This window comes from Lutra lutra, chromosome 11 (genome assembly GCF_902655055.1).
Source record: "Lutra lutra chromosome 11, mLutLut1.2, whole genome shotgun sequence".
In the NCBI taxonomy this organism is placed as follows: Eukaryota; Metazoa; Chordata; class Mammalia; order Carnivora; family Mustelidae; genus Lutra; species Lutra lutra.
The window spans coordinates 62,571,148-62,588,863 of NC_062288.1; the positions used below are offsets into that span (position 1 = coordinate 62,571,148).

At 55.5% G+C, this 17,716-nt stretch overlaps 1 protein-coding gene across 3 annotated transcripts in view; it reads left to right on the forward strand.

The window, feature by feature from the left end:
- MINDY4 (MINDY lysine 48 deubiquitinase 4) overlaps nt 1–17,716 on the forward strand; it is a 103,391-nt gene that overhangs the window by 71,277 nt on the left and 14,398 nt on the right. For all 3 annotated transcript variants that reach the window (XM_047694421.1, XM_047694420.1, XM_047694419.1), the window contains exons 13-15: nt 332–399; nt 11,695–11,758; nt 14,092–14,253. In XM_047694421.1, coding sequence (XP_047550377.1) covers nt 332–399; nt 11,695–11,758; nt 14,092–14,253 — 294 coding nt within the window. The remainder of the gene's footprint in view (nt 1–331; nt 400–11,694; nt 11,759–14,091; nt 14,254–17,716) is intronic.

Genomic DNA, 17,716 nt, shown 5'->3' on the forward strand with positions numbered 1-17,716 from the left:
TGTGACAGTTTTCAGTGTGACGGTGCCCGTAAGATACCTGCAGGGCAAGGGAGGCTGGCCCAGCTGCTGTATAACAAGGGTCCAGGACTCGGACATTATGGGCGTGCTCCTTGATGGACTCTGTGTCCAGTCCCATTGTCACCTGGGCTGGTGTGCTTCCCATCAGCGAGGGGGCCTGCTGTGGAGCCCCCTGGCAACCTCTGGGACCAGGCTGGCGGCAGCTGGCTCCGGTTCAGGCTGCTCCCTGGGTGTGCTTGCCTTCCCCACCGAGGAGATGAGAGGGAAGAGGGTGCAGCCCCGGTGGGTGCTCACTGCTTTCTCTTCTTCCCAGTTCGAAGTGGGTCCCTACGGATGCATCCTCCTCACGCTGTCTGCCATCCTGTCCAGGTCCACGGAGCTGTGAGTGTCTTCCTCCCTCGATTCCTGGGCTGGGCTTATCTGTCTGGTTCACTGCTGCCCCAGGCAGAGCCCAGGGCCATGCTTGGTGCACAGTGGGCGTGTAGTGAGTGTGGTTGAGAGGGTGAAGTAAGTGGCAGAGTGGGGGAGTGGTGTAGGCCAGGGCAGTTGGAGAGCTGCAACGCTTGTGTCTAGGGCCAACCCCAAGGACAACAGGTAGGTGGGTGCCCAGGGGCCTTGGAAGCAAAACGACTTCAATGACATGCATTTTTATCAAAGGCAGCCTCCCAAGCTGCCTGAGAGCTGGACTTTCTCCATCACACTCATCCTCCATGGGCTTTCTAGGCTTCTTCTCCCTTTTTGTCACCTGGGCATTATGTCACCAGGGAGGGTAGTAGCTTAACAGCTCATTAACGGTTTTATAAAGTACAATTGATTACTCCTTCCCTTTCCAAATAGAGCACAGACTCCAGAGGGCATGGGGGAATCTGGGGAATGAATTTTCACTTTGGGGGGGGGGTGCTTGCTGTGGGGGATGATTTGGGAACAACCCCAAGCAGGTAGGCCCTGAGGAGTGGGGAGTCAGAAGGAATCGCTGTGTGGTGCCCAGGCTGGGGAGGCCCCAGCAGGAGGAGACAATTGCTCCCCATGGCTGGGCCTAGCCAGGGCCTGTCCCATCCCCTGCAGGCTCCGGCTCGGGTGGGAGGAGGACGACGGGGCTCTGTGGCCTCGTGCCACCAGCCTGCCTGCTGCTTGCTGCTACTGACCTTATTAAATGCGGTGCATGCACAGATTTTCTAATGGCATTTTTCTTCTAATCCTGCCATAATGCTATGATTCATTCCTGGCCTGGGCTCACGTGCATGGAGACCGTAAGCCGCACTGCCTTCTCCCCAGGCCTGGGTTTGCTAATCCCTGGCGGCCCAGGTTGGTTGGGGATTTCTGGGTGTGTGGGTGAGACCCCTGGGCTACAGAGAGGAAGCTAGGCTCTCAGAAGGGCCAGGCTTGGTGACATCTGGCTATGTGATCTCCCGGGCCTGTTTCCCCATCTGTACAAGAGACCCTCTGGCTCTGGGGGTCTAGGACTCTGACCAGAGTGTCTCTGTTCTGGCGGTCACCGGGGTAGCTACGGCAGGTCCCACTCACCAGCCCGGGAACTGTTTACATGTGTGCCCCCATAGGGAGCAGCTCTGGCGGCCCTCTCTGTCCACAGGGGCCTTCAGCCCCATATCCAGGCTACTTTCCATGTTGTCCAGAGCTGAAGGACTTGGGCTGCTTCTGTCCCCTCCCTGCCCCATCCAACCAAGACAGGCAAGGGTCATTCCCTGCCCAGGGTGTGGTACACGTGGGGCATCTATCGGGGGAAGGCTGCCCTACTGGGCCTGCACAGCCTCATGCTAATAGGCCTGAGGTCTTAGCCCTGCCACCGTCCTCCCCTCACTACACACACACAGAAGTACAGACACACACACACACACACACAGACACACAGATACACAGGTACAATATACACAGATATGCAGATAGATACACAGGCACACACACAGACACACAGGCATACAGATACACACATACAGAGACACAGATGTACAGACACAGACACGCAGACACACACATGCACACGAAGGCAGACCTACACATATAAGTGCACAGACACACCAAGGTATACATACAGACCTACATAGAGAGACACAAGCACATGGACTCACCAAGAGATCTGGCTGGTGTCACCTCATTCCCCTTGTTCTCAGGACAGAGGAGTGAGAGTGCACCAAGATGATCTCCCTCCTGCTCAGGGCTCCTGAGGACCTTCCTGGGTCCTGGAGGCCAATGTGTCAGAGCCCCCAGGGATAGCTTTGGCCAGCCCATCCCATGCCTTCCAGAAGGACCGACACTGAGCCCTGCTTTAGCACTGGACCCAGCAGGGTACCAGTTGGGCTCATCTTACTCCTGGGCCTCCCCTTGCCTTCTAAGAAAGCAACACGGAGGACACTCTCGTCAGCAGTAGGAACGGGAATAAGCAGCACCCGGCAAGCTTCCTTCGAACCCGGTCTGATGCTGCAGCTCTTACACCAGAAATTTGCCTTGTCCCCACTCAACCCTGTTAGGTGGCACTGGTGATGCCTACCAGCCTCCTGTCTCTCAGATGAAGAAACCAGGCTGGCCCTGGGCTCACGCAGCTCAGCCCAGACAGCCAGGCCCCAGACTAGGTTTGCCACTTGGTTTCAGGTCTGAGTTTCTACTCCTTTAAGCCCGAGTTTCCAGCTCTGTGAAAGCGGGATGATAATTCCTGCTTTACAAGAGTGAATGAAGATTTGTAGGTCGAGGGCTTGGCTAGGCTTCCAGTGGGTAACACGTTTTAGGTGATGGCCGCTGCTGGTCCGACCCTGTCCCAGCTGTGCTCAGAGGCACCTTGTGTCCCATCCTGTTGTGTCTTGCCCTCATGCTCAGCTTGGTGCCTGGTGGTAGAGACATGGCTACAGCGGTGTCCCACAAGAGGGGATGGGTCCCCTGGTGGCGGGTGCTTACCCCAGCAGGCATGTCCTCAGCAGCCCAGGGGTCTCCTAGGGGGCTGTGCACTGTTTCTTGGAGGGTGCAAGAGAGCGGGAGGTGGGAGAACCAGTCCCTGCCCTGGGAAGAGTGCCACCCAAAGATGGGCTTGAGAAAGACACTCACCCTGTCTTGTTTGTTCAAGTTCAAAACCACTTCTAGACAGACTGAAGGCTTCTGGTGGAGCATGGGACAGGCTTTGGGCCCAGGGCTGCTGGGGCGACATGGAGTGGAGCCAGTCACTCCTCCCTGTGGTCTGGGGGACTCCTGAAAGGGGTGGCAGCATGAGGGGAGAGACAGAACCATGTCGAGGAGAATGATCCATTGAAATGGTGCCCGGATGCCGTGAGAGATTCACGCTGACATTATTTACAATAACACGTTAGACTTCCTGGCATTTCCAGGGCTCCTCCAAAGGAGCTGTTCTATGGCTTAGAAGGGGAGCCCTTGGAACCGCCTACACCTCCTCTGTGCCCATCGCACACTCCAGAGGTGCTTCCCTCAGCTCTCCAGAGCCTCCGGTCTCCCATCTCAGGACGGATGCCAGACCTGGAGGTGACTTTGCTGCGATTCCCTTGGCAGGGGTAACAGTCCTGGGATGGTGAAAGGCCACTTCCTCCTGGCCTGCCACAGGGGCTGGCAGCTTGCAAAGGGGCCCTGGGGGCAGAGGCCATCCAGCACAGGCTCCATTTGTCAGGCTGAGCTAATAGGCTTGCCCAGGATGGCCCCCGTGGGTGACCTGTCACACCAGAGCATCCCACTCATTGGCTGGGATGCGGCTTTCGGATACCTGGGTCCCCATCTCTGCTCTGCCAGCACAGCCTATGCCTTAGGTCCTTTACCTCTAAGAGGAGGGAGGCAAACTTAAACTGCTGCTTAAACCGTAGTGAATCTGACTTTTTTTTCTAAATAAACCGTATTCCAAAGCTCACTGTAAAAAGCAGATGTGGCAGGACTGGTGTGGGGGCGGGGGGAGGCAGAGACCCCTGCATGTCCCTCCCCATCTCCCAGCCTGGCCCCAGGAGAACCCTGTTTGGAGAAGGCCCAGCCCTGCATACATAGCTTACCAGCCGTACGACCGGACGAACCCCGAGGGCCTTCCTGCTCTGGAGTTCAGATTCAGCCTCGCCAAAGCCTTTGATGCCATTTCAGGGCAATCTGTTACTACTTTGGGCAGTTGAAAACATGTCCTGGTAGCTCAAAGAGAGCAGTTTCTCCAATCATGGGCCATGCAGTGGAGGGCTCAGAATCTACCCCCCCCCCAACCCAGCTCTTTATAAGTACAGCACGTATGGGTACGCTCGCGGAGGTGTGTGCATGGGTGAGGGATCCGTGACGCTTCAGGACGGTGTGTGAGATGATGTGGCTGTTGGTGGTGACCTTTGAGATTGTGGGAAGGTGACTTGATTGTGTGAGTGTGTATGTGTGTCTGAGGGCCTGGCCATCCCTCCCTCTGAGCAAGGGCTCTCAGACTCCTGCCTGAGGCCCAGGGGCAAGCCTTGCACCCAAGTCCATGCCTCCTGTCCGTCGGCTGTTCCCAGCTCTGGGGGGAGCCAGGGTGAGGGTGCCAAGGGAAGATGTGAACACAGCCCGGCCCAGCCTGGCCACTTTGCCCTCAGAGGCCGGAAGAACAGTAGTGAAGCTGGCCTTTGAGTTTTGTTTACCGGGGCTGACTGCAAATCCTCTATTTTTTTCCACTTGATTTCCAGCCATCTATTTTCCTGCCTAAGATCTTGAGTTGCTTATGGTAAATCTCATACGGGCTTTCATGCTTACCTAGCTCCACTGCTTTCCAAACCACATGGCCTAGAACTTTCCCCAGCAGGCTCTCACAAGTCCCAAAGATGCTTGGGGCCCCAGGGTTGGGGGCCAGCTCAGAGCCAGACCTGCACAGTCCCCTGGGAAGCCAGCAGTGATTTGGGGCCTGGCACAAGGAGGGGCTCCGGAGATGCCCACTAAGTGGCTGAGGCCCAGCTGGTGGGGGAACAGCTTGTGAAGAGACCTTTTTCAGGCCTCACACCCATGGCACTCAGGGCAGTGGCATTGTGGGCCATCCAAAAGCAATCTTGAAAGTCCAAAATAGGCAGTAGTTTGTCATCTGCTGAAGTAATTTCTGAAGATCACAAGCCGGGCCCTGAGCGTGAGGGGCAGTACCCACACCGGGGTGGCTTTGTGGCTCTCTCGGTAACTTTCTCCAGGAGAGGAAAAATAACAGCACTGTTTAGTTCTTTGTGGAAATAGCCCTGAGAGAAAGCCAACCGTGAGTGTTGGTGATACAGAGGCAAGTGACAGAAACTTGAATCCTAGCCAGTGTAAGCAGAAAACAGCAGTATTAATTGATTCGTATCAAAGCCCAGGGCTTTAGGAGCGGCTGGATCCAGGAACCAGGCAGTGTCTTTGGGACATGGCATCCCTCCTTCTGTCCCGTCATGCTTCTTTCCTCCATCACAGCTGTGTTCTCAGGAGGGCCCTGCTGCATGGTGGGCTTCGGTGAGACCTGTGGAGAGGAAGCCCCCCTGCTTTTTTTTTTTTTTAAGATTTTATTTATTTCAGAAAGAGAAAGGCAGAGGGAGAGGAAGAAGCTGACTCCCCACTGAGCAGGGAGCCCAACATGGGGCTCCATCCCAGGATCCCGGGATCACGACCTGAGCCAGAGCCAGACACTTAACCAACCAAGCCACCAGGCGCCCTAAGGAAGCCCTTTCTCCAGTGCCCCTCAGCCTGCTGGCAGCCGTGACCCCATTTGTGATACCTCATGGTGGCCAGGCTTAGGCTGCCCCCATCATGGGGCATGTGAACACAGAGGGCCCAGAAGGCAGGCAGAACCCACAGAGGCGGACCACTCTGACGGGGAAAGGAGTGGGCTGTCTAGTCAGGAACTGGGAGCTTGGAATTTATCAAGGAACAGGAGACCAGGTATGAGTTTGGGAGTGGGTCAGATCTGGGCCTTAACTGAGGCCCCCACAGGATTTCCTCAGAAACAAGGGTGGGGTATGCCTGAGGGCAACAGGTCCACCCGGGAACACTGTGGCTGAGGGGGGCAGCTCAGCCCAGGCCACACTCGGGCAGAGCTAGGAGGGTCTCCTGACTCTTAGTGCCTCTAGCACTTACCACTTACCCAAGGGCTAGACTTCCATGTTCCTCGAAGGGCTTGGGTGTCCAAAGAAAGAGGATGGGCCTTGGGAGGAGGGAGAGGCAATTAACTTTTCAGAAGAATCTTCTGTTCCAGTCCAACCTCAGTCGCTTGGGTGGGAAGCTTCCTTCTGGCTTACTCCGTACCCCTCCTGGGATTCAGCTTCTGGAGGCTGTTCCATCTGGGCCTTCCTTGTAGCTTCTTCTGGGGTGGGTGTGGGCCAGGCTTACATAATTTAGGGCCCGTTTGCTGTGCATCTGCAAAATAAGAGCCCAGTTCTGGGAGCTGGGGGCCCAAGGGACACGACATACCCCTGGCCGTCAAAGTCCTTGCTGCCTGGAGGGAGAAGGCTGGCATGGGTGGGTGCTCTGAGGAAGGGGCCGGCTGAGGAGAGATGGGGCACATCTGTCCTGGGGTGAGGGAGGTGTCTTTATAGAAGAGGCAACATTTAGCAGGGCTCTGAGGGGTATGTGGGAAGGGTTGGGAAGGAGTGGGAAAGAAGGTGCCGGCGCGTGGGGAGAGGTCTAGCGGGTAGTGAGTTGGAAGGCAGCTTGGGAAGGGCTGGGGCACCTCTCTGTCCCTTTCCTTCCTCCAGGCTGGCTCCTTTCTCTCCATCCTGCACCTTGCCTTCCCTCCTGGGGTCCCCACCTCACCCCTTCCTGTCCCGACCCCTGCCTGGAGAGTGGCAGTCACAGCCAGCCCCTCCACAGAGGAGCTCTGTGCTGTTTGTGGGGCCCTCACAGCAATAGCTCTTTGAGGTGCCTGTTGTTATACCCATCAGGAGATGACACCCCGAAGGCTCAGAGATGGAAAGCAATTTGCAGAAGGTCACACAGGGCAGGTGGCAGCAGGGGCCTGCCACACAGGTGTCCTGACCCATCACCCACTCCCTACAGGCTTTCCTGGGAAAACAGTCCATATCCGCTCTACCCAGTCCTTTTTAGATATTCATAGTTCCATTTCAGCCGCTTGCAGGCCTCCATTTATTCTGGGTTCTTGGCTGCGACACGAGCAGTTGAGGTTGCGGGAATCGTGACCTCTTGGTCATTGTGTTTGTAGTTGTTATTATTGTTGTTATCGTAGGAAAAAGGAAGTGACATTTACCAAATGCCAGACGCTTTATATAGTTCACCTTGCTCTTCCAGCAGTCTATAGTAGAGGGAGGCACTGTCCCACCTCCCCACTGCAGGGGGGAGGCAGCCTCAGAGAGGGGGACAGCCAGTAAGTAGCAGGAACTGGATTCAAATCCAGGGGCCCCTGCCCAGGAGCCCAGGTCCTCCTCGTTATTCCACCACCACCCTTCTCACTACCGATTGGTCCTCAAACGTCAGTAGAATTCCCAAGGGAGGGAGCAGCAGGGAGGCCCGGCCAGAGCGGGGTGTGGTGGTGCTCCTGGGGCCTGGGGCCTTGGGGTCAGGTGGAGGGGAGGTGGCTGGCCAGATCCTCCCGGGTTAATTACCACCTATTTTAGGCATGATGTTTTAAACATCAGAGTCACAAACCAGACACACTTGTTCACATCCCAGAAGGTCCCCGGAGACCCCTGGCTCCTGTCCTCTGGTTTTCTAAATGAAGACATAGGCTGGGAGAGAGAGAGAGACAAGGACTTACCTGAGGTTAATTCAGCCCATCTGAGGCCGAGCTGGCCGCTGACCCCACCTCGTGGACATTGATTTTAGGTGAATGGCTTTGACGATGGACTGGAACCATGTCTCTAGGCCACTTAGACCTACTTTGTTCTTATTCAGAAACTTCTGTACCAGATGCCCAGATTCACATGTTCAGATGGACGTTGGGGAGGCTTAGGGTAAAGGAACAAGCTGTGCCCCAGCCAGGGAGGTGGGGACCAGGAGTGGAGTTTCAGGGCTCCCTGACCTGCTTGGGGGCTGGCCGGCTAGGCTGAACATCCCATGTTTCAGGCCACAGTGGACACTGTGTGATGTTGGCGCTGGGGACGCTGTCCTGGCCGGCCAGCTGACTCTATGATCACAAAGACCACACGTCCCTTCACCTTTCTGGGCCTCAGTAGCCCCCTTGGTGAAATGGAGATGGCGGTTCGTGCTCTTCTGGCCACATGAGGCTTCAGAGAGGATGGTGGATCTGAAAGTGAGCTTCCAGGTTCTGCAGAGTCAAGGCTCAAGCCCTGTATGCTGCTCAGTGGCAGAACGTCTTTCTTGGAGGCGTGTGACAAGGGGCGACTGGAGGGAGCAGCGGCGCTCTAGCCCAGCTTCCCGTGCTCAGTCTGGCCTGACACCTGTCCCTTGCCCCGGCCTGCTTGTGTTCATGTGCTAGGCATCTGTTTTCCCCGCTGTAAACAGCTCAGCCCCAAGGTCTCTGCCAAGCCCCCACATCCTCTTCGTTCCGTTTCTTGGTGCAGTGTGGGGTCTCTGGGAACTCTCCATGGGGCCCAGCTGGGAGAAGCAGGCCTTGCTGGCATCCTGGGCAGAGGTCTCTGTTCCTCTAACCCTGGATACTTCTGTAGCGAGCTGTCACTCCGACCATGGTCCACGTTCTGGCCCTTGGCTCCCAGAATGCTGAGGAGGAGGAGTGGTGGCAGGACAGCCAAGGGCCAAGCCACTCCTTGTAAGTTTCCCTTATGGCAAGTCTGCTCAGGCTCCTCCCACCCTGTGTTTCTCAGAATCCAAAATCCGGGCAAACTCCTGCTCCCTGAAGGGGTCCCCTGTGTGGATAATAGTCTCAGGGTGCAGGCTTCATCAGTCTGAGGCTGCCCCTGGCTCCTGTCACCCAGCCTGGTAGCTGGCCCCAGGCTGTGCAGAAATTTTTTAGGGCCCAGCATTGTCCAGTCCCCAAGTAGCCCAGGGAAGGGACAGCCTGCCCTTTGGACTGAACGACGTCAGTCCCAGGGAAGTCCTCAAAGCTGGTGGCTCAGAAGCCCAGTGAGTATGGGGACCTCAGAGCCCAGGCAACCCTATCTCTGATTCAGCCCCTGCTCCCAGGATGCTGCATGACCTTGGAGACCTGGGGGTTCCCCAGAGGGACTACAGGAGCTGGAAGAGGGAAAAAGGATGGAATGCCTTCAGTCAGAGCAGCTCTGCCTTAATGTCTTATCCATCTGGCTTCTGCCTAGAAGATGACATTTGAAGAAAGAGCTCTGAGTCTAAACAGACGGGGGAGGCCACCTGGTATGTGTTTGCGAGGGCAGCCGTCACAAGCACCCACAGCCTGAGTTGCTTTAACAGCAGAAACTGCCAGGTCTGGGGGCTGGAAGTCCAAGATCAAGGTGTCGGCAGGGTTGGTTTCCCCTGAGGCCTCTCTCCTGGGCCTGTGGGTGGCTGCCTGCTTCTGTGGCCTCACTTGGTCTTTCCTCTGCCAGCTCGCATCCCTGCCATCCTCTTCCTGCAGGGACCCATTCAGGTTGGATTAGGGCCACCCGAATGGGCTCGGGGAACTTAAATCACTCCTTGAAAGGCCCTCAGAGCAGAGCCACATTCTGAGGTACTGGGGTCAGGGCTTCAGCATACAAATTTGGGGGTGACACAGTTCAGCCCCAAACACCATGCATCTTGTACAAGGCCCTCATGTCACAAAAGGGGAGACTGAGGCCCAGAAAGGAGAGTATGGCCGCCACAGGGCTGGCTGGGGCTGGAACTCCAACCTGCTTACGGCCCTGCCCTTTGAACTGCCCTCTCTCTGGGCAGGGCAGAGGCCGTTTTTCCTTTGCTCAAGGACTCCTCACACTCTGCTCTCCAGGGAATTCCCCTAAAGGGAGGTCTGGGCATCTAGATTTGCCAAAGTTGTAAATCTCGTAAGCCGTAAGCTGCTCCCTGGCGTCTGGCGAATGCCCTAATGTGAAACGCAGATGTTCCTCCCTTTCAAGCTCTGTGCTCACTCCTGAACTTCCCATCGTGTTTGCACCTAAGGATGCAATTACCATTTCCTGCCATTGTCCTCTTTGCTTGTCCCTCCGCTCTCGGCTGACGCAGGCTCTCAAACCCACTGGGTGAGCATGAGGCTGTGAGATTATGGAGATCGGACCACTTCTGAAAGCTTTGGGCTGGCTCGGGACCAGCGATGCTTATCAGTCCACCCAGGACTCCTTTGAGGTTATTTTCTTCTCTTCAGAAGATGCCCGTATGTGTGGCAGAAAGCGTTTCCATCAATTCTGCCCGAGCTAGCGCCAGTCGAGCGCTGCCTTGGGCCATTTGATGCCCCAGCCGGCTCCTTCCCAGTCCCGCTGGGCTCTCTCTGGTGGGTGAGCCCCCTAGGCCCTCCCCAGGCCCCCCAGACCTCCGTGCTTCTCCACCAGGTCCCCGCAGTGCCAACGCGGCCCATTTTCCCATGTGGACCACAGACCGTCCCCATTTGTCCACGGTTATTAAAAACCACAAGAAAGCATTTCTCCAGCAAAGGTCATGGAGCTTGAGTTTCTAAACTTGTTTGGGAAGGATACGGGGACCAGGGTCTTTTAGGTTTGTGGACTTATGGCAGATCTTAGATTTAAAGCATAAAATTGAGACCAGGTTTCTCTTCTCTTCCACTAAAAGGGAAAACAAACATCGTGATTGCTGAGCCCTTTCCTCTGGGTTGTCTGTCTGTGGTCTCTTTGGGGTGGGGCCAGAGGGGGCAGGCCAGGCCACTGGGCATGAGCTGCAGCCTCCTGTCGCCCCCAGTGATGCCCTTCTGAGTCTTTCCATGTCTATAAAATACAGTAACCCTTATTCTGCCAGGGGCGGGACTGTATTCCATGGATGCTGGCTCCTTTCCTGTTCACTTTGTCCACGGTTCCATGGCCGACAAGAACACTTGGTCTCCCGAAGGATTTACATGAGGGTAGGGAAAAGGAGTTGTGTCCTGGTGGGGGACTTTCTAGATTGTCAGAGAGTGTTGAGATTCATGGAGGGCTGGGCTTGCCTCCTTTTGCCAGGCTCCCCAACAACAGAGCCACACTGATGTTGACTTCTGGTCCCCAGCTCTGTACAGCCCTAAGAAATCGGCTCCTTCTGGTTTGAGGGATGTGTTTTGGCCAAGGAGCTTTTCACCTCATGCCTTCTAGGGGGCTCCCTTCTGAGGGTAGAGCCATTGTGGTGACCTGGGGTTGGGAGAGCACAGGCCTCCAAGACGGGTCGCGGGGTCCTCCATTGACTCCATAGGCCAAAAGCCCCGTGCCCTGGGCAAGTCAGTGCTGCTCCGAGCCTTGGTTTTCTCTTGCTGTCTGGGGAACCGTGTGTGTCCAGGGCCTGGCACACGGTCTGTGCCCAGGTGGCACGGCTATTATTATAGGACTCCCATTGCTCCTATTGAACAGACTTGCAGGCTGAGGCCTAGAGACGGACGGGGATGTCCCAGTGCTCTTGCTGGTAAGCGGCAGTTGGGCTGTGAATGCAGGATGCTGGACTGCAAATGCAGGGGCCTATCTGCTGTTTCACGTGTCCGTCACCTCCCTGCGTGTTGGTAGTGGCCCCAGGGAGGCCAGAGTGAAGGTCACAGCCCAGAACAGAGTGAGCGTGGGCTAAGGAGCCCTGGGTTGGCCCACGTCCAGAATTCCGGGCCTCAGCCTGGACCCCGAGCGGAGCCCCTGGTCACCTAGTGAGGTTTGCCTGGAGGCCTGAGTCAGGCAAAGGTGTGCTGATACCACTTCTCCTCTTATCTTCTAGTGTCCGCCAGGACTTCGATGTCCCCACCAGCCACCTGATTGGAGCACATGGATACTGCACCCAGGTCGCGGTTGCCGAGGGTCACCGGGCATTGGACGCTTCTTTTCCTTCCTCCCCTCTTCTTTCCTTGCCATCCTCCCCTCCCCAGCCCTCTCCCAGTGGTTTTCATGTGCCAGCCTCCGTCATGGAGACCTAGAAAGGCCACTCAGTTCAGCTTCCGCTCCAGGGGTCTTGCTGTGCCCCATCTGTGTGCTTGGCACTGCAGGGGAGGGGGGATACCAGGGATAGAGCCAGGCGCCGCACAGCCCAGAGCCCCAGTCCGAGCCCTGGGGACAGCCTGGGGGCTCTGGGCCAGCTGGGGCCATGAGGGCCACGAGGGCCACGGCATCCTTTGTATTTGCACAGGGCACCATCTTGGCAATGACCCTCCCTGAGCTGTATGGATCTTCTTCCCCTCCCCAAGCCTCAGTTCCCTTGTTTCTAGAATAAGGAGGATAGACCAATGCTTCTTAAACTTTGATGGGCGCATGAATCCCCTGAGAGTCCTGTTGAAAAGCAGGCTCAGATCCAGTGGGTCTGGCCTGGGGCCTGATGTTCTGAATTGCTCACAGGACTCCTGGAGAAGGTGATGCTGCCGGTCCATGGAGCACACTTTGAGTAGCAAGGGGCTACGTGTCCACTGAGCTTTGCCACTGTGTTGATTTTGAGTCTTGCAGTAGCAACAGCCTATTTCCCCTTTCTCCCCCATTTCAAGAGGGCTTCCTGTGCCAAGGAAGGTTTGAGACAGATGGGGAGCAGGAGCCTTCTCCCCCTTGAAAACCAGATGGGAAAACTTGAACCTATCTGAAAGGGGCCGCGCCTTTCTTAGACGCCACTGCCCCTGAGGTGCAGTATCTCAGAGCAGACATTTCCTCCAAATCCTTTCTCATTTCCTCTGCAAGGACACAATGGGGCCCCTTCGCTATCTCCCTCCAATGGGGTTCCCTCCGTGGCCATCACAGGGGGCCTCTTTTACTGTCACGAGGGCAGGGGTTTTGGTGTTGACCGAGGGCTTTATTCACCCAGGCATGGCTTTTATAATTCAGGGGGAAACACTTCTGTGAACTCTTCCCTCCAGAGCTGATGTTGGGAAAGGCCTCTCCTGGCCATTCCCACGTACTGTGGGGCTGTTGCTGCCTGCTGGCCGGCCACACACGCTGCCCTATCAGGGGGGTCCAATGGGGCGTGCTGCCTGTCCAGGTGGGCTCACTTGGTTCCCTCCCCAGTGGCACAGCGAGCACTTAGCGGCCAGCATTCCTCTGGAATCTCTGCGGCCAGGTGGTCCCCTGCGGGTAACAAATGCAGGGAGAGGGAAGGACACCAGGGAGGATGCTGGAAAGTGTGGGTGGAAATCCCCTCCCATTGGGGGGGCCCCGGGGTCTCCACTCCTCACAGGAGGGTGGACTCCTCAATGCCCTGCTGAAGGAAGGGCCCTTCCTGCCATGTTGATGCAGGAGGCGCTGGCTAAAGGAGGCAGGAGGCAGCCAGAGGAACAGGACTCCCTGTGTCACTGATCTCTGGGTTCTGGAGTCAGCAGGCTTGTCGGCCTGTGGCACAAGTTACAGGGCCCCTGGATGCGTGACGCCACTTGGCCGACAAGGCGGGGACAGATCTAGAACCCAGCCTGGGGCTTCCTCGCCTCTGCCTGTCTGCCTCTGCAGGCCTCCTCCCTCCCTCCCTGCTCAAAGACCCCACCATTGCCCATGAAATCCAAATAAGCCCTAGAGCTGCCTTCTTGGTGTTCATACCATTGTTTGCTTCCTGGCGTTGATAATGGATGCTGGTTGTGTAAGATGTTATCATTGGGGGAAGCTGGGTGAAGGGTGCACAGGAACTCTCTGTACTATTTTTACAAATTCTTTTGAGTCTATAATTATTTCATAATAAAAAAGTTTATGAAAAAAATGCCATCCTTCAAGACCCACCCCAATGTGGCTTCTCCACAGAGTGGCTCTGACTCAGCCACAGAGTCCTGTGCCTGCCTGGCCCAGAGGGCTCCGAGCTCGTATTTTTGTATTCCCAGTCATATCCTACATTGTGCCTCAGCCGCCCAGGGACGCACCTGATCCCTGCCCTCGGCATGGAGCCTGAGGTCAGGAGCCATTCTTACCCTCCAACAGTCTCCTGCTGCCACCCAGGCTCAGTGAGTGTCTGTGGGATCAAGGTCACACTGAGTTCCTAGAGTCGCTCGACTGGGAACCGCTGGCAGCTTTCCCTGATGGCTGGTGGGAACTCCAAATCCCAGCCCTCCAAATCTGGGGCTCTCTCCCTCCTTGCTTTTTTTCCTTTCCACCCTTTTTTTTTTTTTTTGTCCCCAATCTCCCCTGGACAAGCCTTTCCCCTTTCTTTCATCTACAGGAACTCGTCAATCTGCTCCTGACCGGGAAAGCCGTGTCCAATGTTTTCAATGACGTCGTGGAGCTGGATTCTGGGAACGGGAACATCACTCTGCTCAAGGGCATTGGTGCGCGCAGTGACGTCGGGTTCTTATCTCTCTTCGAGCACTACAATGTGTGCCAGGTACTGGGACGCAGGGCTCCGGAGACAGAGGGGCCCGGCTCCCTGGGACTGGAGAGAAGGAAGGCGGGGAAAGGGAAGCTCCACTCTGGTTTCCAGAGCTGGTCAGAATTTGGTCCAGTCTCAATCACAGAGGGTTTAAGAAGAAATAGCACTTGGCTGCCATCGAGTTCTAGCATGAAATTCCCGCCCAAAGCCAGCCGGTGCCATGTTCTGGGAAAGGTTGTTTCAAAGGGACTCCTAGGGATTTATAGGGGAACTGAGGGTCAGAGCAGATGCAGTTGGGGTATGTGTGTGTGTGTTGCCCACTCTACTCCACTAATCCCATCTTAACTAGTTATGTCTACAACCACCCGAATTGCAAGTAAGGTCACATTCTAGGGGCTAGGATCTCCACGTATGTTTTTGGGGGGCCAGTTCCACCCTAACAGGCCACTCGATCTGTTTGCTAGTGTACCGCCCCCTCCCCTTCCTCTCTCCCTGCAGCCAGGGTCTTGGGAAGGGCTGGGCCCCTGGCAAAGTCAGGCAGGGTAAGGTGACAGCGTGTCTCTGCAGGGTGGGTGGTTGTCCCTGTCTAGCCTGCTGTTAGACCCTCTATAAGCCTCCGTTTTCATGTCTTCAGAGAAGACATTGTTCTCTCCCTGGTTTCATGGTGCCCTTCTGGCACGATCACGAGTTCAGGCTGCTGTCCTGTTGATAATGGGCCATGTGGTGCGGTCTCCGCCCCAGGTCCTGCCCCTGGGGACAGGAAGCCAACCGCTGGGCTCCACAGACTTGGGGAGAACAGAATAATAGTGGCTCCCTGATTTGCTGGTGTCAGAAGGGAGCCCAGGAATGTGGTCACGTGGGCCTGGAGAAGTACCAGGGCCCCTGAGCGCCCGGCCCTAGGTGGGCTCTGGAAGCATTTGGCCCGAAATTCCATGGGCTGAGAGAGGTTACCTTGGCCAGGCTCATGGAATCCCCGGGCTTACCGTGAGCCCTGGTTTTACTCTTGTGTTCAGGGTGTGGGTTGAAAAGTAAACTATTTTCCTTTGGTCTGCGGAGGGTAGTTGATGGGAACATCAGTTGGGGGTCATCCTTCCCTTGGAATAAAATGCTGATTGAAGAAATTCAGGCCCTACAATGATCCAAATTCTTGAATCCACACAGGAACCCACCCCCCACCCCCAACACACACACACACTATTATACGGTTGGCTGAAGACTGAAGCTTGTACCTTTCTTGCAGCTAGAGGATGTTTGCTTCTCTGCTTTGGCACTGCGGGATCTCTGAGGAAGTACCCTCAGGCCTTCTCTCCTCCCTAGAGCTCACTGAGGACTGGGCCTCTGAAGGAAAAAGCAGAGGTCTGGCAGTAGAGACAAAGCCTGTCCTCCCCCTTACCTCTGCCTTCCATCTCCTCTGTCACTGAACTCCTTTGGGCCTACATGGTTGGCCATGTTGGCTGTGGAGAGAATCCAGGAAGGGTTAGCACCCACACTCAGAGCTGGGCCCCCTCCACTGGGCAACAGCAGTGTGGCCCCGGGGAAGGTCTGGCATTTAAGACAGCTCGTGGCATGGCACCCAAGATGGGACTGTTCCTATAAGGCTTAGGCTTTCTTTCAAAGATGGCAGAAGCGGGCCCGCCTGTCATTCACCCTGTCCGGGGCTTCTTACGGCAGCCTCTGGCTGGGAGCCTGGTTCTAGGGCCCTCACTGAGTATGTGGGGGCTGGGGTTGAGGGAGGTCCCTTCTGTCAGTGAGCTTATTAGATGACCCATACTCTGGACGTGCCTGGGGGGAAGAAGAGGAAGCTCTGGGCCAAGAAGTGCATCCTCTACTGAACTAGCCGGCCTCCAGCCCCCGCCTGGCTGTGTGTTCTGGTCCTCCATGGGCTCGCCATGGTCTTGCCCATTAGAACTGCAACTCAATCTCACAACCCCAGAGCTCACTAATGAGCTTACCACCCTCTTCCAGTCCTTCACGAAGCCACTGTGACCTCTAGCATTAGAGTAGACTGACTCACATCATTCTTTTGCTTCACACCTGTCAGTGGTTTCCCCATCCTCTGAGGCCATTAGAGGCTGAATTATGTCCCCTCACAGATTCACATGTTGAGGTCCTAATATGCAGTACCTCAGAATGTGGCTGTATTTGGAAACAGGGCCTGTAAGAAGTGATTACGTTAAAATGAGGTCCTTATGTGGCCCTTAATCCAGTTGAGTAGTGTCCTTATAAGAAGAGGGGATTCACGGGGCGCCTGGGTGGCTCAGTGGGTTAAGCCGCTGCCTTCGGCTCAGGTCATGATCTCAGAGTCCTGGGATCGAGCCCCGCATCGGGCTCTCTGCTCAGCAGGGAGCCTGCTTCCTCCTCTCTCTCTGACTGCCTCTCTGCCTGCTTATGATCTCTGTCTGTCAAACAAATAAATAAAATCTTTAAAAAAAAAAAAAAAAAAAAAAAAAAAAGAAGAGGGGATTCGGAACCAGACAGGTTCAGACGGAAGACCACGTGAAGATACAGGGAGGAGACGGCTATCGGCAGCCAAGGAGAGAGGCCTCAGGAGAAACCTGCCTACACCTTGATCTTGGACTTCCAGCCTCCAGGCCTGTGAGGAAAAAAATTTCTGTTGTTTAAGCCACCTGGTCTGTGGAACTTTGTTCTGCTGGCCTCAGCTAACTAATGCAGGGACTGAGAGCCCAAACTTAGCATAGCCAACGAGGCCCGATGAGACCTGTTCTCTCCCTTCACATTTTTTTTTTTTAAAGATTTTATTTATTTATTTGACAGAGAGAGATCACAAGTAGACGGAGAGGCAGGCAGAGAGAGAGAGAGAGGGAAGCAGGCTTCTTGCTGAGCAGAGAGCCCGATGTGGGACTCGATCCCAGGACCCTGAGATCATGACCTGAGCCGAAGGCAGCGGCTTAACCCACTGAGCCACCCAGGCGCCCCTCCCTTCACATTTTGACTTAAATGTCACCTCCTAAGGGAAACCTCTCCTGACCTCATCAATCCATCCGAATAGGGACTGCTCTCATGGTCCCCTGCCACCTGGTCCCTCTCCAATACAGAATCTTACTGCTTTCTTTCACAGTCCTCCTCTTGGTTTCAAGTGTCACGGTTTATTGCTTTTGAGATGCAAACTTTGTGTGCATTTGAACGCCTCTGGGATTTTGAGGCATTCTTGGAATCGCTGACGGTGTCAGACTTTAACTGCCAGCTTGCTTTCTTCATGAAAAAAAACAATTATGGTGATTCTGATGGCATCTTAGATTCGGGGCAGGGCAGTGCAAATGTGTCTGTATGATTATTTGATTACTATCTGCCTTCCCCATTAATCCAGGGAGCCCCCCCCCCAAGGACAAGACTGGTCCTGTTTCCTTCCTTGCTGTACCCCCATCACTGAGCGTAATGTCCGGGACTGAAACACAAGTCATGTTGAAGGACAGTTACCCTCAGAGATGACAGATGGCAACTCTGCTGGCAATCAAAT